Source organism: Strongylocentrotus purpuratus, unplaced genomic scaffold, assembly GCF_000002235.5.
Source record: "Strongylocentrotus purpuratus isolate Spur 01 unplaced genomic scaffold, Spur_5.0 spur5_scaffold_10, whole genome shotgun sequence".
NCBI classification, from domain to species: Eukaryota; Metazoa; Echinodermata; class Echinoidea; order Camarodonta; family Strongylocentrotidae; genus Strongylocentrotus; species Strongylocentrotus purpuratus.
In genome coordinates this window covers 1,332,461-1,353,643 of record NW_022145595.1, presented here as the reverse complement: position 1 = coordinate 1,353,643, position 21,183 = coordinate 1,332,461, and the positions used below count along the sequence as shown (strand labels likewise).

General features: G+C 37.3%; 1 protein-coding gene across 3 annotated transcripts in view; it reads left to right on the top strand.

The window, feature by feature from the left end:
* The first annotated feature begins 3,977 nt into the window (after positions 1–3,977).
* Positions 3,978–21,183, top strand: part of LOC578332 — a 55,122-nt gene continuing 37,916 nt past the window's right edge. For 2 of the 3 annotated variants that reach the window (XM_030979057.1, XM_030979059.1), the window contains exons 1-2: positions 3,979–4,778; positions 14,289–14,363. In XM_030979057.1, coding sequence (XP_030834917.1) covers positions 4,404–4,778; positions 14,289–14,363 — 450 coding nt within the window. In that variant the 5' untranslated portion in view covers positions 3,979–4,403. Of the gene's footprint in view, positions 4,779–14,288; positions 14,364–21,183 lie in introns of all 3 variants that reach the window. The other variant, XM_030979058.1, reaches the window with a different exon arrangement.

Sequence of the window (21,183 nt, the reverse complement as noted above, 5' to 3'; positions counted from 1 at the left end):
GTTATTATTATTATTATTATTTTTTCCTTTTTTTTTGGGGGGGGGGGGGGGTTCTCAACATTTCGTATTTAACGTGATATGTCCCATTACAATTTAAATCTTCATCATGTATATGTTTGTTTGCTTGATTGAAATTTGTATTGCTGCGTTCAATAACATAATACAAATAATCAAATATTCCAGAGAAAAAAAGCGACTGTCTGTGTCTGGCGGTGGCGGGTAACGGTATAGACAAACACTGTAATATCAAGGGGACATGGCATCTCATTCTCATTTTAGCCCCTAAAATTTACTAGCTAGAAAAATCAAATTTTGATAAACGTTTTATTTCATATACAGTTCGTGTACCACAGACTGCCCAGCGTTCCATATAGGTCTACATGCATATCCATCCACAAGTTCCTCCACAAACTCTACAGAAACAGAAAGTGAATTCAAAATTCACGCTCCCAGTCATGGGTATAGGTAATGGCCAGTAATACGTTGTCCTGTTATCGCCATCAACTTTCTATAATCTTGGGTGGAATGCCCTCCCGTGTAACCGCAATATGCCATATTTGGTCATGGTTTTTTCCAGCACAACCGAACCGCATCTATCGGACTAGTCGAAATGTTGAAATTGGGAGAAATTTTGGTGCAGGAGAAAATCATATACATGAATGTATTTATACAAAACTACAGATACATAATAATTATGAATAAAATGAGCATATCAATTATATGTACTAACACTAAAACAGTCTAATGTTCATACAGCACTTGCCATTTGTATTCGCCCATTGATCAAATATTGTTATGTAGGGTCAAGGCTTAGGGTACTTTGTTGATTGAGCCCGAATTATGTGAAGAGATTTTCAACTGAAATTCAAGGAATCGGACCGTGAGAGGTAAACATTGGGATGTGTGTCTCATCTTCCCAAGTATGCCCTTTGTTGCTGAGCTGATGACAATCGTTTTCCTTCTCCTCCTTCTTGAAAACTTTCAATACGTCCTCAAAACATTTTCTTACAAAATACAAATCCCTCATCTATACCCGAGCGTCGTTCTGATATTATCTTTCTTCGATAATCATAATTCATGTAGTAGGAGGCCTATATTCATCGACTCGGATTTGGTGACATTTCTGATATCAAATTACTGAATGATGAAAAATAATGGTAATCAATGACAATATTTCATATTCTCAGCTGATTGTATAAGCATTAAAAACACAGTGAATAACGATACATTTTGAAATTCCGAACGTTCCTTAACCACTGTTTACCAGTGGAATATGTACTTTGGGACATGGAGGTTCCTAAGGAATGGCCCCAATCTACGCTACTTTGACTGTGCAGTTATTCACCCCTAAAGATAAGGGTAAATAAACGAGATTATTTAATTGTATCGATGAATTTATTTGACAGATCTGTTGTCTCTGAGCGTCTTGTACATAAACCAATGAACATTTTCTTTCCTCCTGTCTTTTGTTCTTTCTACCTCGCCCAGTTGCCCTATTAACTTTGACTGTGTTTTCATGCATGCTTTATAACATCAGCAGATAATATTTTTTATTATTCAGTAATTTGATATTAGAAATGTCACCAAATACGGGTCGATGAATTTAGGCCTCCTACTACCATGAATTATGATTATCAAAGAAACTCGGTCTACAGATGAAGACGTATTGAAAGTTTTCCTCAGTCAGTAAAGCGTCCGCCTCACAACCGGGAGGTCGTGGGTTCGAACCCCGGCCGCGTCATACCAAAAGACGTTAAAAGATGGGAGTTGTTGCTACTTTGTTTGGCGTTCAACAATAAGGGATAGAGCAACGTCGATCTGGCGCTGCTCAGTGGCTGCCGGGCTCACGATCAATTGGGCAAAAAGAATTTCCGTTTCGGTTTAATAAAATTTGGAGTGGACTATTAGGCTATTATTATTATTATTATTATTATTAAAGAAGAAGAAAGAGAAGAAGGAGAAGTAGAAAGTTAATAAATAAACAGCAATTATTTTGTACATGTATATAGACACTTTGAAGGCTTCACTGCATAGGAATTGTTATCATTTTCAACACATAGTCATTTTTAAAATAACAATTAAAAAGAGGAAATAATCACGAATGCTAACGCTGCCTTAGCAATCTGTCCAATCTGGTGCACTATAAGCAATTTATATAAGGCCTGTTAACCGATACTCTATCAAGTATTCTTTATCTCTTTGTTATGCTTATTACATTATTAATTTCACTTACATATATTAAAGGTACTATGTCCCATTTGCAGGACAAAAAAATGAAAAAGTTAAATTCCAACTGCATTTGAAAGATAATACTAATTTAGAACTTCCCTTAACAAAAGTGGGGCTTGAAAATGTCTTCAAGTGGGAAAATAACGACTATTAGTTGTCAAATCGACTTTAGGGCTATAGAGCCCCAAAGTAATAGTCTTGATTTTCAGACAATTGTACCGAATGGTCATACGTTTTATGCTGCGCAAAGATCAGTTTAATCTTGGCCATCACAAGAAGTGGGTTATTGATGTAGACAAATGCTCATGTACCCTTTACAACTCTTTTCATGTATGTTATTATCAAAGAAGAAAACAAGCCAGTCAGTCACTCAATAGTGTCTGACAGTGAAGTCTATAGCAAGTAAACGGGTTTCCTTGCATAATTTGAATATGAGGACACTGCTAACGTTTAAATTTCACAGATAGGACATACATGACATATTCATAATTCCTGCAAAGTTCTACAGAATTTGAGGTTGGCTGCAAAAGGGACATAGTACCTTTAAATCTCATCAATTCAAGTTAATCAATTAATGAAGACTGTACATTTGTTTTTGATAGCTTTCCTTTCAACCTTTGGATCCCCCCAATAGAATGGTTTCTATGATAAGTTTCGCCATTAAACGTGTTACAAAAAATTACCACCGAGTCTTATATGGAGGTGTGGTAGTATAGTAGTTCTTTCACTTGACTCCCAATTCAATTTCAAGGGTTGAGGGTTTGAATTCTAGCCCGGTACCAACATCCTCAGGCAACACGTCAGTCAACATTTGCCACTCTCCACCCAGGTGTAAATGGATCCCTGTCAGTTGCTGGAGCAATGAAAAAAAACAGGGCCCTCAATCAGGAAGAACAGCATTGGAGCTAATGAGGTTAATATGGGCGAACAAAATAAGTACATGAGTGTATTACTATAGATGTGAGTTTTGACTCCCTATATATATTTTTTTAAAATCATGTCATGATGTACACTGTTTTTTTTATTTGATGTGATTTGATTTGATTTATTGGTTTCTGCATCTTTTTTCTTTTTTTTCGTCATACATTTTCATGAACATAATATGGTTTGATACAATATTTTAAGTGTATATACGCAATAAACCTCAATATAAACCTGGAGAAAATAAAGCCAGTATCATTTCAAGATGATTCCTCTCCATACTATTTTGCTTTTGTGGTTTTTCTTCTTTCCGGTTGAAGAGAAATTAGAACAAAACAAAACAAGATGTCAAGTCTTCTTTATCCTGTCTGATTTATTTCCTCAATAATAATCTTGGTACAACGTCAGTTTATTAGTTCATCCAAAACATTATAATCGTCTGGAACTATATGCTGACCGAACCGAAGTAGAGAGTTTATCCCTGGTTTATCTGTACAAGTCTGGGGATCCACGTTTTGCCAAATAAACTTTGTGGTCCACGCCCCCCATTTATACTTTCAGTGCACGGACACAGTTTATGTACTGCCACTGGTATCATTTGTTTACTTTTGGGATCTGCAGAAATTCCCCAGGTTTGTCACTTTGCGAGTTACGCAACAATAATCAAGTCAAGCTGAAATGACCCGAACAGAGATGATGATAAAGTTCAAACTTCCGGTGACCCCTCAAGGTAAAAGGCGAGCTGTGATTGGTCAGTCGGGTCCGTGCTGATTGACAGTTTTACAGATACTAGACTTGCTTACAATGCATACTGATGTGTGTGCACTGCGCAAGTCCAGTGAATGGATAGGCTATGTGCATTGCTAGAAACTAGAGTTAGGATTGGCAAAGATGTGCGCAAGTGTTGTAATGTACTGTCCGGAAAAATCGCGAACCCGTGTATGTTGACAATACTCAATGAGTATACGGGCAATGTAGATTGTTTTATTTACAACTATACAAGGGGAAATGATCATGGAATAATATACGTGCTCTAATGTCAACGAATTTCGCGAAACGTCAACTTTTTTTGGAAATAAAACCCGTGCGTGTGGAGATAATCTTCATGTTGTGTTGCAGTTTTTTCGTTGCTGACTTTTGATTTTCGCCCAAGATGTTGTTTAACATGTTTATGAACAGAGTCGAAGGAGTTTAAGGAATAGGAAATTTAGTTTTATCGAAGGGGGACTGAATATTCGTTTGATTTTTCTTTCATGTTGGATGTTACTACTTTGGAGTATATCGGTGAACACATTTCAGCCGTAAGCATGGGGGAGGTAATGGCCGCCGACAAGGTGTCGTGGCCGCAGATGTTTGATATGAACCTCAACGCAACCTCAGCGATATACTCCCCGCACCAATCCCGACAGATCCTCTCCAACAACGGGGTATCCTTCTGGCCGGGAGACAACAACACCACGAACTATGCCACAACGAATGGTACCATTACAGAAGCACAGTTGCGCAACGAGTTGAGTGCACATCGAGCTGCTGCCACAACGAATGGCTACCATCACAACATCATGGGCGAGCAGCACCAATCCAGTCTTGGGTTGACGGGCAACTGGCCCGAGAAATATATCAATGAGGTATAAACATAACCAGTAGTATTTCGTAAGACATTGCACAAGCACTGCATACAGTGCGCGCACGATGCTGAACGAATATACACAATACCCATTTTTTCTATGTCATTCTCACTTACCATTTCACCTTTCCCCACTAATTTCACTCCATATTTCCATACAACATGACTTAATTATATTTTATATTTATTGGTGTATATTTTGACAATCCAAATCGATTGTAAAAAGTAAAGATTTATAGGTAATAGCGCGAAATTCGTTAAACGTATACACACCCACTATATTACACCCGTAACGACGCGACGTGCACGTTTTATACGTGGCGTATAAAACTATAATGTTCCCTTCTCTTGCATTTCTCCATACTTTTTCAATAATGATCGCACATTTAAGTTTAATGAATTATTAGTAAACACCTTTTTCACGTTCCATTTAAATAATATTTATAGAAACAATTATGTAATTATTATAGCTCAAATTAACCAGAAAGAGAAAGTCTCAGTTTTCAGGTAATATGAAGCAGAATAGAGTTAGTATTTATAATTATATGGCAATATAAACAATCACTATTTTTACTATCCTTGACCTGGTTACGAGTCCATGTTCACTTTTAGCTATTTAGTGAAAATATGTGATCATTCAATTCTGTAGGCATATTTTGCAGATGAAATGAAAATCATGATCGCTATTTGATGAAAATAACACCTCTTATATGATTTGTACATGCCTTCATACTGATTCTGATTATCTCCCCTTTTACAAAATAATGTCAAAAAACATTTATTTAAAAAAAATATATAACTACATTCTCCCTGTTCGTTTGAAGTAGCTACATGTACATACATTTTTATTGATTTATTACCCAATAATTGCCATAAATACTGAAACTTATTGATTCAGTTCATGAACAAAAACAGACCTATTTTAATAAATAGATAGGTATGTTTTATACATTGCCATGATGAAACCAATCTTATTGCAATATGAAGGCCTGTTTTTGTTTGGGAACACAATCTGACAATGAATATATTACCCTTGTTTTAATTTGTAGGCCTATTCAAAATAGCTTGTTATTCTGTACATGTATACCATAATAATAGTTATGATTAAGATGTTTTTATATTTTAATAGTTGAAGGCCTTCTGAATAGTTAATGTTTCTGAGGCTAGAGGCAATCATTTATTTGAATATCATGCAATGGTATTTGAAAGTCCCGAAATCATATACCAGCTACATGATAGCTCGAGCAGATGCTACTGCTGTCGGAAACTCTCATGTCACCACCCCAGAGATGTAGCCACAATGACTGCTCGTTTTCCGTACTGCTATTTCCGCTCCACGTGTCTTCAACCCTTGCCATTGCCAGCAATAGCTGTAAACGCTATATAAAGCTCCGCACACAATAGCCCTCGCACGCGCACTCGATAATAAATAGACGCCCTTTCATGCTTTATTTGTAAAGAAGTGCTCGATACCGACACCGGTAGTTCTTTTCTGCAGTAGAATTATCGGCTTATTGTTGACATTGTCGTTTGCACAATACCTCTAATCGGCCATGTCAACTAACTTTTGACCCTTTTACAAAACGGTGTGTACAATGTACTTATATCAAGTGGTACAACCTGCACACTAATCCTCCTATTGGAGGCGTTAAAGAGCCACTAGGCACTACATGGGACAAAAAGGTTTGGTGTATCAATTTTTATTGATGCTAAACTGCCTGCTACGGTGCTACCGATTTGTTGCAATAAAACTTGTAATAATGTCAAGGAATATATTTAATGTATTGATTTAAAACAAAGGGCTTTAACATTAAAATAAAACAATTATTCGTTTTTGTGTGGTTGCTGGAATAGTGCTCTCAATACAATGTGAGTGCCATTAATGGCTCAGAAATCATAAAGAAGGTGTAGAGACTAATGGGATAATCACTGAAAATCTTCCTTTTCGTGGTCCATGATTTAGCTTCACCTGAACTTACATGTAGCTCGTAAATGTTACTAAAAATACAGAAACACTGATGGCATAATATGTTGCCATTCTCAAAGTGTGCTATTTACCTTTAAAAAACATGATTTTGTAGCACAAATCGAGGCTCCAAAACTGCATGGCCAATGGGGTTCGATACTACATTCACAGACCTTTATTGTAGGTTGCTTACTTGCTTTAACTGTTTGACTACTGGATTCCCCCGACAAGTTTGTTTATTTAATTAGTTTGATGTGAATGATTAATGAAGGGTTTAATAGCTAGGGATGATACTCATGGATATCGTGGGAATGAAACATGTGTTATTGGAACATGATGGATGATGGGAAGTCATAATATTGTTGAGAAGTAGGCGATGATAGACTTGATGATAATAACCATAATGACAATGTATAATGGCAGGCATTAATAATGATGATGAAAGAAAGAAATAGTAATAGTACTAGTAGTGGTAGTAGTAGTAGTGGTAGTAGTAGTAGTAGTAGTAGTAGTAGTAGTGGTAGTAGTGGTAGTAGTAGTAGTAGTGGTAGTAGTAGTAGTAGTAGTAGTAGTAGTAGTAGTAGTAGTAGTAGTGGTAGTAGTAGTAGTAGTAGTGGTAGTAGTAGTAGTAGTGGTAGTGGTAGTAGTAGTAGTAGTAGTAGTAGTAGTAGTAGTGGTAGTAGTAGTAGTAGTAGTGGTAGTAGTAGTAGTAGTAGTAGTAGTAGTAGTAGTAGTAGTAGTAGTGGTGGTGGTGGTAGTAGTAGTAGTAGTAGTAGTAGTAGTAGTAGTAGTAGTAGTAGTAATAGTGGTGGTGGTAATATTAGAAGAAGAAGATTTGAAGAATGATGATGATTATTTTTTATATAGTTACAATGAAAGTAGTTTAGATGTTATCACTTGATGACGGTATAATGATTAGGTCTACAAGAAAAGGAATATTTTATTGATAGTTTTATAACAATATAAATAATGATCATTATTATGTTGTTATTATTTACATGTATGTTATTAGTATTATTATTATTAGTAGTAGTATTATTATTACTATTATTATTATTATCATTTTTATTATTATTGTTGTTGTTATTATGATTACTAAACAAAGTATGGTTTGAGTTATACATGTAGGCCTAGTGAATGAATTCCATAATAGTCATTAGCATTCTGAAGTACTGACAATTTCATTTAGGGTGATAAAACAAAATTATGCTTTTAAAATCAAGTGATATATTGGGGAAGAACAATACAGGCAGAGATGAAGAAAGAAAATAGAATTGATTTCTGATGAACCTGTTCAGCGATTTCTCCTTCTCTTCCGGCAGAAGTTGTCCAAAGGAAAACCCTGAAAAGGGGCAAGGTCGTGGGTTATCCATACGGAATACAATTTATGAAAATTAGTTTCTTGATCTAAAACGCCTAGTACATCCAGAAAATCCACTGAGAAAACCAGCGAGTCAGCTTTTTGATCCAGTCAAAAGTCGAAAGGGTAGGCAGTTTTTTTGTGTCAAGTCTGAACTTTGAGGTCTGAAAGAGAGGGGGCGGAGAGGATTGAGGGAGGGAGAAAGGTGGAGGGAGAGATGGAGGAGGGTGTGGAAACGCGAGGGAGTGAGGGAGGGATGGAAAAGCGAGGAGAGAGAGGGAGAGGAAAAAAGTCGAGACGAGAACAAAAATCGAGACAACCATCTCTAACCTAATTGCTTAGGGATTTGGAGTTGAACTAGAACCACTTCCTATATTTCTGTTTTGATCTTGCTCTGTGTATCTGTCAGTCCATTGTCTAGGTCAGAAACTGAAAAGACAGACAAGTTTTAGACCCAACAAGTTATGTTTTGGAAGTTGTCTAGTCAGTTGTCGTATCCTGGGTACTCTTCACATCATCATTTATTATGAAACGCTGTCGATTATTTTATTTTTGGGAATAGGCAAACATTTGTTAACTCCTTGCCTAAATGCATTTTCTACACTGGAAAATGTTACTGCCTCCCTGTGTTTCGATATTTTGTCCACTAAAAAAATCTTGAATATGTTTATTATAAATAACTTGTTTTCTTTGGGTAGTCAACCAGATTGTGCAACATCTTATTTTATTTCGATGCTATTCTTCTTGGTATTCCATCGTTTGATCGTTAACATAAAAATAAACATTTATTTTCCAAAAAACTAAACTATAAATCGAGATGGTGACATATTGCGACTACAAACATGTGCATGTCCTTCGCAACTACTCAAAGGACTGCATTGAAAAATATTGAAAACACAGAGAAATAGTATTCGTCATGAAATTGTTATGATATAATCCATGTAACTATGATATACTCGGTCTAGTATGTCTGAGAGTTCATGTTTGTCAAGAAATAGGAGACGAACTCGGCGATATACAAAATTGTAATTTTAAATGTAAAGAATTGAAGAAGTCTATATTATGTATCTAGACCTCAGCATTATTACTGCTCCGTGTGTCGTCTGCCTGTCGACCCGTCATCATCATCTTCTTCTCTTCGCTTGGCTCTGGTTTTATCAGGTCTGCTGATGGTGAAAGCTCAGCACTACGGTACAGGGGTCATAACCTCCATCTGGTTTGTTGTGGGGATGGCGAGGCATTTTGCATGGCTCCAATTACGGAATTCAGGCTCTAGTCTTCACCAGCGAGCTTCTTTCTTTGGTCTTGGTGATGTCGACAGTTGTCCGTTTCTTTAAAGATGAAGTTGAGTTCTGGTCATGCGATTGCATTGTGAAAGAAACGGTGTGGAATCGACCAGAAAAGGTTGATCATCTAGCATATAAGAATTTGTGTGTATTGCAAGATCTGGAATCATCAAAATGATAAGAAATTTGGCCAAGTCTTGGTAAAGCTCCAAGCACTCTACACAGAAAGATGTATATGGGACTACACGAACACGTGGCGTAAAAAACCTACCCCCCGAGTTTTACGATGAACATGACATATTTAGAATATGAAGGCGTTTGAAGAGCCATGCTTTTCAGGGAACATGTCTTATCTGATGTTCTTCCACACTTGCATAATAAGAATGATAAAGTTCACAAATTATTTTTCACCTCTTCCCAGAACTCAACCTTCTCTTTAACTTTTATCATCTTGTTTCGAAGTTATTTTAACCCTCTATTTCTGTCATGATCGTGATTGTCACCTTCGTGATCGTAACTATTGTCATCATTGAAGTCATCTTCATCACCAATCATCTTCATTATCATCATCTTCATCAGTAATCATCTTCGTCTTCATTATCATCATCGTCATCTATAAATCTTAGTCATACAGGGTGTAGTAATCAATCCATTTCAAACATATTGCCAAAATCATCATCATTATCATCATCATCATCATCATCATCATCATCATCATCATCATAATTATCTGTATCATTCATTACCTTTATTAGCTGATTATACCATAGCAAATAATGACATTGTCATCGTAATAACGATCACCTGTCGTCAACCTCGTCATCATCATCGCCATCTGGATTGTATTTGTTCATGATGATTAAAATCGTTATTATTATCAGCTTAACATCGACAACATTCAAAACCAAAATAGTAACTTGGATTTTTATGACTATAGAACTTCCTTCCATGTTAATACCCATGTATATTCCCTTTGCAAAATTTGATAACGCCCTCTTTCCTTTCATTCGTTGTTGACTCAGGCCTTTATTTTTGCTGGTATCTATCTAGCCAAAAATAACCAAAAACAGTAAACATACAACTAGACCAGTAGAGACGAAGGAGGAAACGTCTGTTATTTGCCAGCATTTCCCTTAAGGAATTCAATAAAGTTCTGAACATGGCCAAGTCCAGAAAGATTTCCTGCTTCAACACGCAAATTTCGAAAGTGACAACCTTTGCATTTCCAACCCTCGTTTCTATTTACATGAGACTATTTCTTTGCGATTCAGCATCTTTGCACCCTTCTCGAATGAACCATGCGTTACGAATGTGTTGTTGATGAGGTTAATCATTCTATCACTTTATGAATGGGTCAAGTTGAATGTACTTTCCATTTTTCTAAAGGTTATGAGTATAACTACGTAAAGATAATAATACCAGACACATTTTATACATCTTCTTTATGTCTGTTTGAAAGGATGAAACGGGAGCACTTTTACTTTAATAAACATGTTTTTTCACATGCTATCTGTCATACATTTATTTTCACTAGAACTTTTGTGTATTTTGTGTTGGTTTCAAAACGAGTTTTTTTTGTTTATGCCACGTACATGTACATGTATTCGTGTCGTCTAATATGATACGTTTATGCTGTGGCATTATTGCCTATTGATATTGTTTTTGTAACAAGATTTGCAATTTTCATAAATGTTCTCTCCAAGTACATGGCTCCTCTGAAGTTTAAACTTTTGTTTATGGATCAAGAATATTATATTATTTTTTCCCTTCTGATTGTCGCTCGACATATAGTTTCAAATCAGGGGTCATTGACAAATTGGGTGTCATTACCGCTGGGCTCATTTTGGTGTCGAACGCTGTCTTGTTATGATAATATTAATAAAGAAAACAAAACCCGATATTTTTTAACAGAGTACTAAGTAGTCTCTGGCCGCTAGACTAGCTTTACAAGGCCATCTACCCGTTGATCAGTCGGCATACTGATCATCTACGAATGCTAGATTTGTAACTTCCACTGGGCCTACAGAGTACTGTACTTCATGTGTAATATTTCTAAAGTGTGCAAGTTGTATTGAGTTTAGATCTGACCAGGAAGGTGATAGGGAAGGGGTAGAATCAAGAGGCTCTCCTTTGACCCCTTGCTCCAAGCCCCCGAATAAAAGAGCGCATGAAATATCAGGATTTAGAATTCCTACATCAGAAAATGGTATCTACTACTCTACCCCGCTACCCCTTTCAAAGATTTCTCATCAATATTGTTAAATTTGAATGAGTTGAAGAAGCGAACACAAACTTTTGTGATTTGATGCTTTTTTCCAACTGCAAAAATACAAAAAACGTGCGAGAAAGCAGGCATTAGCAAATTTAAAGATATCAAAGATGGTAAATCATGGATTTATTGAATTAAATAACGGGGCATTAAAACATGCAAACATTCTAACATATTGATTTTTTTTTCTTTTACCAACTCTGGCACACGAATTATAGGAAGGGCAGAGTACTACATTTTAAAATTGTTTGATGCGCTATTCTTAAAATTTATAATTTACACTGTAGTTTTGCCGGTAATTTGATAAATATGAAACTAGTGCCTGGCTTCCGAAATTCCCCGTAGTGGAAGAGCGGCTCAGCGCATGGAACTTCAAAGCCAAGTGGAATGTTCCGCATCCCATTGTTACGCTTTAGAACTAAGATTTCCCACTTCTCCTCTATCACCTCACCAATCTGACGTACATTGTGTGAAGAGGAGGGAAGGGAGGAGAGAGAGGGCGGGGTGGGGTATGGTGGTGGTGCATGCAGATGATGATAGTGTATTGTGCCATTTAAAAAATATACATGTTAAGCGTCCCCGCCCGCTTCCTTTTTAGGGGCCGCCTGCTATTTTTTTTGTTGTTGTTGACATTTTTTATTTTTTTTAATTTAATTTTTTGAAAGAAAAAAAACATGAAAAACACTGCTAAAATGGCTCTATTTCTGATATTAAAAAAAAAAAAGAATTGTCGGCGGCCATCTTGAACAAAAATAGCCCCGACTGCCAGGGAAAATGTACCGAGCGGCCATTTTGAAAGAAAAAAAAAAGGGCCTCCTCCTTCCTATTTTTCGAAAAAACAGGACGCTAAACATGTTTTTTTTTTTTTTTTTTTTTTTTTTGGCTTTGGTAGTGGGTTGATGTTGGATTAAGATATGACGGAGTTTAATAAGGATGGTGATGTGGGTTTTTGTGTTGGTGGTGCCGTTTATGGCAGTATTGAGTATTGTTAAGGGGCTATCAGAAAATATGTAAAAATTGCTATTTAGTGCGAACACTGTTATTGACCCTCAATTTTTCTAACTACAATATTTGTAATAGTCGATGAGGGCTTTTTTCGTAATTTTGTTAAAAAACGGTATGTGTTTCTTGTAAGAGTAATTTGTAATGTTATGGCTAGGAACCAAATCTTTATTATCCTAAGCCTACATTGTTAAGAATATTAGCTACATGTACACGTACGAATCGAATTAATATTCATGTCTTATGCCGATTATTAATTATTAGTTTTATGGTGTTATCTAATGTCTTACTTTCCTTTATGTTATGAACTTAGGATGACCGAACATTTTAATTTTTTCCCACGCGTATTAGTTTGCGCTTTAATGTAAAAGATAGCGATTAGCCTTTGTTCTAATGTTGTAGATTAAGTTTTTACGTCGGCTTTGAACTTGCCGTGATCTTTGAAATGAACAATAAATCCTCGACTAAGAATTGGCCTATTTTCATGGGCCAACTGACCTATAGTTATAAGATAATCCATTTATTTGGCAATATTTGTCTATTATAAGTACCTCCTGCTCAGTCACACCGCCGAACCAACTTTACACCGATTATGTAACTGACATATTTTAGGGGAAACATTTTGGGGCCAAAATCAAGACAGAACGAGAGAGAGAGGAAAAAAAAACTCTGAAGTCGGACCTGGGTGGTGTTTCACAAATACTAATATCGACTTAAGTTAGACTTGAACCATGGGAGAAAAGTAGACATTTCCTTTCTATTTTGTCATGAGAAAAAAATTGAAATACACAAAGTATGCATTTTTTTAGGCTATGTATTTGGAACAAGAACAACCGAACAAAAGAAAGATGACAAATATATTCAGATCTGGAAATAGACTTTTTTAAATTGAGAAAAAAAAAAATCTCTGCTGTTTTTTAAATAATTTTTTGTCAACAAGTTTTTGACTATTTAGTTTTGACTAAAGAGTAAACTAATAAATCTAAAGAAAGCAAGAAAGGTTTGATAATCCACTTTCAAACTTATTTGCCCATTTCATTCCCCTCATACAAATTGGCAACCTACATTTTTCTAAAACTCAAACAAATTTATTTGTAATTCCCTAGCTGATAATTATTCAAACAGCATCCTAATCGTAATGTTTGGCTACATTTATGTAATTTATCCTCCTGAATTTGTTTGTGTCTCAACAACTACAGGGAATAATTTGCCCAAGTAAGGCAATATAATAAAAATGAATTCGTGAGGAGTTTTTTCCCTCAAGAATATTTGATTGACCCTAATTTTCTTTTGCCCTTGTATTTTTCATTGATGTTATTTTGCATTAGATTAATAATTGATATTTTTGGTTGCCCCAAAGTAAACAGTGTTAATGCATTGTTGGTTCTAGGATTTTGTTGACAAAAAAAAAGGGGGGGGGGTCCAGATCCTCTCTGTAATGTACATGTATGCATGAGGAGATTATAATGTGTACCCTTGTTCTCCGTGTTTAAAAGAAATAATGCCAGATTTGTAATATTATTTATATTATTTGTAACATACATGTACAAAAGATAATATGACAGCTAAAATCTAAGATTTTTGTTTGATTCTAGTTTCATATTTTGCTTTTTTTTTTTGATCAACAGAACCTACCCTTCGGCCATCCACAGCAGCATCACCACTATAGGGAAGAAAGGCATATCCCAGTAACACAAACAACAGTAAGTATTCCTTAATTTACATACATATCTTTCAAACATTTTCTGCAGTTTTTTACACCAAGAGAGGAAAGCAAATTGTTTTAAAAGACTATGAATACCGGTAACCGTTTTATACCAGTAAATGAAATAATTGCACAAACTATTAAAAAAAAAATTAAAGTCTAAAATGATGACCTCAAGAGCACAATAATATATAGTCCCTACAGGTTTAATCCTACATGTACCTCCTTGGTCCTATGTGGGAGTCCTATTGTAAATGAAGAAGGCTCTTGACTCATACAGATAATCCCTGCTTTAATCCTTAATCATTGGTGCTTACATCCTTAGACAAGGTGTTCTGCTAACGACATTGTCCCTCTAAATCCAGGTGTATTATAAATGGGTACAAAATGTACCTGGAGAAATCCGGGGGTAATAATAATTGCAGGCCTGCAGGAAAAGCAGTTTTTTTATTCAGATGTGGCTACATTGTACCCCCTGGGTAATTAAGAACAAATTATAAGTAATAATTATACAACTATTATACAATTAAAATGATGAATTTCGTGATTCACAATCACACAATAAGACATCTGAACAAGATATTACTTAAAAGGATTATGATTTATGATTATTAGAGTAAATGATACAGTGTACAATACTTACTTACTGTTAAGGCCTAAGATGACACAATTTTCTTTTGAAAATGGGGAGAGAGAGGGTTAATGCAGGGGTCATGAGAGGTCATTGCCCAATTGTTATCCAAATAAAATGAGAGGATGTAATGGTGTGTCTTGATGGTTAGTGACCATGATGATCATGATATTTTTCAGAAATTTGAGGTGAAAGGTCATCTTAGGGTAATTTGAGGTCATTTATTACGGTATACAAGATTTTGGCACAGAGGCATTTTTTCCTTCATTCTTTTCTCTTGTTTAAGATGGTTTTATTTTTTGTTGACACAGTCTTGAAAGGAATGACTAAAGACATCCCTTAAAGTTGTAAGGGTCTTACCAAGATGTATTACGGGAAAAAAAACAATTCATTAAAAATGATGAATATTGGATTATTGATAACTTTTTGAGTTTTTATAGTAGGCCAATATTTATTTGTTATCGTGATAGGAATAAGTCATAAATATACATGTGTCAATTACCAAAAGTAGCGAAGTCATTTTTTAGAAAGTATATACCATATTGTACCATGCATGTACATGTATGAACTTTTCCTGCATACATGTAGGACTAAACTTCTGAACTCAATTTTAACATCAATTGATACATTTAAGATAAAAGCGTTCAATAGATCTGTTCCATGTACATGTACATGTACAGTATATCACTATATCATTATCAATGTCTTGAAATGAAATTAGTTTCCATAAAAGTGATGCCTTGAAACATACATACTATTTTTATGAATATATTATTTAGATTTAATATGTATCATGTATATGTCCTTATTTTTGTTCTCCAATTTAAAACAAACAAACAAACAATTACAAAGAAAACAGGAACTAACAGATTGTATTCTAAGTTAAGGTTACAAACTGGCGAGTAGAGTTTGAAAGCACACATACAGTATGTACTTTGACATTCATTTGTTCAAGTCAACAAGGATCTCCTGATGGCATTTCACATAGATCTAATGAGAGGCAGAAAGGCGCTAACTCTCATTGTTTACCTTTGAGTAAGCTCCCCTCTGGTTCTCAACGGACTCTACCTGCTTCATGCACTGAACTCTGCATGCTGCCAGCAAATTGTCTCAACTAATTTGTCCCTTCCTCAATTACAGTAGTTGGGCTAGTCTGCCCATTGCTACTGTAACAGCAGGCACATATGACACTCGACGAAGTCATTTAGAGTTGTAAGTGGTATTTATTTTGAGGATGGATCAACCCTTAATGAGACAAAAAGAAACAGGCAAACAGATTAGTTTTTGTTTCTTTCACATATTGAACATCAGCAAAACTATACGATCATTCATAGAAATAGATACATCAATAACTATTATGATCATTCATAGGAATAGATACATCAATAATAACTATTGCCCTACTTGGCATTTTCCCCACACCATAGAAATACTATACATTTTGGATACTTTTCCATATATGGTTTATAGTTAACATTGTAACATCCAAGAGCAATAAGCAAGGTATAACAATAAAATGCCCAAATATGCATAAGTAATCATGAATACAGAAATATAAATTGTCTTTTTGTATAGTTCTCTTTACTATTACAATGACTCACCCCTCTTGAGCTCTCGAGGAGAGACTCCTAACGAGACAACGAGACTAGAATTAGACCAACTACATGTAGATAGTGCACCATCTCCAACTAACTGCCATCTCCAACCAAGTGATGAAGTAAGACCTCTGTAACATAAATGGTAACTTAAATGATAACTTCTATAACTTTCAAATTCTTAGAAAGTGACATGCAACTTGCAAGCTTTTGATATATAACAAATATTTTACTTTAACAAAATATCCAATACTAATGATACAAATTATCTCTTTACCTAGTTATTACTGTATACCAGGTCTTCTTTTGCATACACAATACTTTATACAGAGAAGCACAGATCGTATCATATTTGGTTTTCTAAACCAACTCATTATGAACAGCAATTAATGATAGGCCTCCAAATATTGACATAATTTCACTTGGGTACTACACAGAGTGTTTCTCTATAGATTCTTCTAGTAGTATCACATAATAACAGCAAAGGAATGTGAAATACAACTCACAACTCAATAAGACACTCAAGAGTTGTCAACTATACATGAAATCAAGTTTCCTCTATACGGTTTCAATCTAATGATGCATGTCAAATATATTATAATTCCACTTAGAACTTACCATAGATGCTGCAGAAATACTATTACGGTAAGTATGAAGTTCTACTCAGAGTTAGCTTCTCTGTCAAATCCAACCTCCTAAGTCCTGAGTGGATGCATGGTCTATGCTCATCCCTCTCAATCTGTGATCTGCCAAAATATCCTTTCTCTCCTTACCCTATACCCTCTCTGACTCAAGGTCAAAGTGCACTTCCCCTATGATGTGGCAAAAAATCTATTCTTCTCTCCAAATCACCCCATACCCTCTCTGACTTAAGGTCAAAGTTAACTTCCCCTTTCAGGGACCACCATTCTTCTCTCCAAATCACCCCATATCACCCCTCTCAGACTTCAGGTCAAAGTGAACTTTCCCTTTTAGGGACCACCTCAGAAGTACACTTAAAGGGATCTCCTTATTCAGAGACATGGATCCCTTCATTCAGGGACCTCCTCAACAAATGGAATTGAGAAACATTTCGACCTGTCACATTCTCCCATGTTAAATAGTTGCTGTCTCAGCAACAAATATTAAGAAACATTTCGACCTGTCACATTCTCCCATGCTAAATAGTTGCTGTCTCAGCAACAAATATCTAGATATGTATACATATATTTATCGTGTATTATACTCATATTTCCTACAGAAACATATATAAATTCAGGTATTATACTCGTATTTCCTACAGAAACATATATATAAATTCAGGTAATTTTGACATTAGTGAAATATTACCAGCTACCAAAATACATTGAACAGGTGGGAACCCTGTAATGACATATCCATCCCTTCACTCAACACAGATTTTGGTAAATTATATGGATTAGTATTCCTTCCCGCAGTCGGTCGAGTTGACCTCCGAGGTCCAGGAATCCCTATATCCTCTTGTTCCATCTGGGGCAGTTCATTCTCGCCGGCCATCATGTGTTCCTCCATATCATTGGTCTCCTCATTGTCCGGCAATGTGTGAGGGCCAGGAGTTAAAGATAACTCCTCATGTTCCATCTGTGACAGTTCATTTTCGTTTTCCAACACGTGCTCCTCCCTACCATCGTTGGTTTCATCATTATCTGACAATGCGTGCTCCTCCCTACCATCGTTGGTTTCATCATTATCTGACAATGCGTGTGGGGCTGATGGCACACTCTCTACCTCTAGCTGGTTTAGTGCCTGGGCAATGTCACGTGCCTCCCATTGTGCATTAGATACATCATCTTGAAATCTATCTTGCTTGCCCCTTGAAGTATGAAGAGTTCCAGTCTTGGAACTAGGTGGCTCTGGAGTTGACTCCGGAATTGACTCTGGAACTAATAACAAGTCAGCTCGGTTCACCGTTTTGAATTTCCTTGAACCATCAACCGGTTCGATTTGATATACATGTCCTGTTGGGCTCATTCTTTTCCTGATGAGGTATGGCCTTCCTTGCCAGATGTCTTGGATTTTGTGTCTTCCCGTCCAAGCCTGCTGACGTAGTAACACTCTCTGACCTACTTCCAAGTCAACATCTCGACTTGTCTTTTGGGCATCTTGACGTCGGCGCGCCTCCTTCTCTAAGTTTCGGGTAGCTCTCTCCCAGGCATCTACTAACTGAGTGTGATGCTTGGATACCCACTCATCTAGGTTGGAGGAATTATCCCCTTCGCTTGGTGGTTTAAAGAGCTGGTCAACAGGCAGTAGCGGCTCTCGACCAAAGAACAAGAAGTAAGGGGTATAACCTGTGCTGGCATGAGGTGTTGCATTGTAGGCAAAGACAAGTTCTGCAATATGCTGATTCCATCTCCGCTTCTCGTCTACTTCCAAGGTTCTGAGAAGATTATGCATGGTCCTATTAAAACGTTCAGCTTGTCCATTACCGGCAGGGTGGTATGGAGTTGTGCGACTTTTCCGGATTCCATACATGTGACTGAGTTCCTTTACGATGTCGGCTTCGAAACACCGCCCTTGGTCACTGTGGAGGCGTCGTGGGACCCCATAACGCACGAACCATTCCTTCACCAGAACCTCAGCCACCGTCCGTGCTTTTTGATCTCGAGTTGGTATGGCTTGAGAGAATTTAGTGAAGACGTCTGTAATCACTAGGACATTCTCAAACCCATTGGATGAGCGCTCCAATACAGTGAAGTCGATAGCCACCACCTCTTGTGGCTTTTGGGCGATGATACTCCCCATAGTGGGGCGGACCTTGGGCTTGGTTTTGGCCACCAGACAACGATGGCAGTTTTGGCAGTATCTCTCTACATCTGTTGACATACCTGGCCAGAAGAAGCGGCTCCTGCATAGGGACAGTGTTCGGTCTACTCCCTGATGGCCAAGATTATCATGTAACTCTCCTAAGACTCTTCCTTTAAGAGATGTAGGCAGCAAAAGTTGCTGAACAAATTGTTCCCGGAACTGAACCTCTCGAAACCACACATTACCAATGCAAACAATGCGGTCCCACTCTCGAACATAGTGCTTTACATTCCTTGAAAGTGAATGTAGAACTTTCCCACCTGGTTTCTGCATTGACTTCTTTAGTTGAAGAAAGTGACTGATGTCTGAATCAGTTTCCTGTAACAGACAGATATCTGCCTGACTGAAACCTGGAAGAGAGGATGAGCATCCCACGGGGTTGATGTTGCAAGATCTGGTTCTCACTTCATCAACTGTCACGGTAGAATGTATCTGTGTTGATGTAGCTTCCGTCATCAATTCTTCAACCCTAACCTTCAACTCGGTTGGTAACTCGCTGCTTAGGGTTATATGAGAGAAGACATCCATCTCGTCTTGTTCCACTGCATTGTCATTGAATGGAATAGGGTTTCGGCTAAGAGCATCGGCATGGCGATTGGTTCGTCCAGAACGATATTTCACCTTGAAGTTGAACTGGGCTAGCTGGGCCACCCACCGCATTTCAGTTGCTCCCAATTTGGCAGTGTCTAGGTAGGCGAGGGGGTTATTGTCCGTTAGCACGGTGAAAGCGTTTCCCAGGAGGTAATCCCGAAACTTCTCGGTGACAGCCCATTTCAATCCCAACATTTCTAACTTCATGGCACTGTAATTGGCATCATTGCGTTCTGCTGGACGGAGGGAGCGGCTGGCATATGCTACAACTACTGTCCTGTTGTTCTGTTTCTGCGACAGAATAGCACCAAGCCCCTTAAAACTGGCATCAGTCTCAATGATGAAGGGAGATTTGAAGTCCGGGTATCCTAACAGGGGACTAGACGTCAGGCAGCGTTTCATTTCTTTGAAGGCCGCGGTACACTCATCTGTCCACTTATCCTGGAATGGCCGGCTATCATGGGTCTTTGGTTGCTTCTTTTTCTTCTTGGTCATTTGCTTTTTGGTGGGTCCTAGGAGGGCATGCAATGGCCTTGCGATAGAGGCAAATCCCTGTATGAAGCGACGATAATAGCTTGCCAGCCCAAGAAATGACCTCAGCTGAGTTTCAGTCTCCGGGATTTTCCACGACTGTACAGCAGCTATCTTGTCAGGATCAGTGCTTATTCCAGCTTCAGAAACGATATGGCCCAAGTACTTTACTTCTCTCTTCATCAGGTGACATTTTTCAGGCTTTATCTTCAGTCCAAATTCATGCAGGCGATGCAAGACCATATCCAGTCTCTCCAAAGTTTCTTCAAAAGTGCTGCCAAACACAAGAACATCATCCAGGTAGACTATTACACTCTGCAAGTTTACATCTCCCAGACACGCTTGCATTAACCTGGAAAAGGTTGCTGGGGCATTGCACAAACCCATAGGCATTCTGGTGTATTCAAATAAACCCCAAGGACCAGCTCGAAACGCCGTTTTGGGTATGTCTGTCTCTTCAATAGCACACTGCCAGAACCCATGTGCCAGATCTACAGTGGCAAAGTACTTGGCTCCCTTCAAAGCTTCCAATGCTTCATCTACTCTTGGAAGTGGGTGAGCGTCCTTGATGGTCTTGGCATTCAACAGTCGGAAGTCACCACAAACTCTTATCTTTCCGTTCGGCTTCTTTACCAAAACCATGG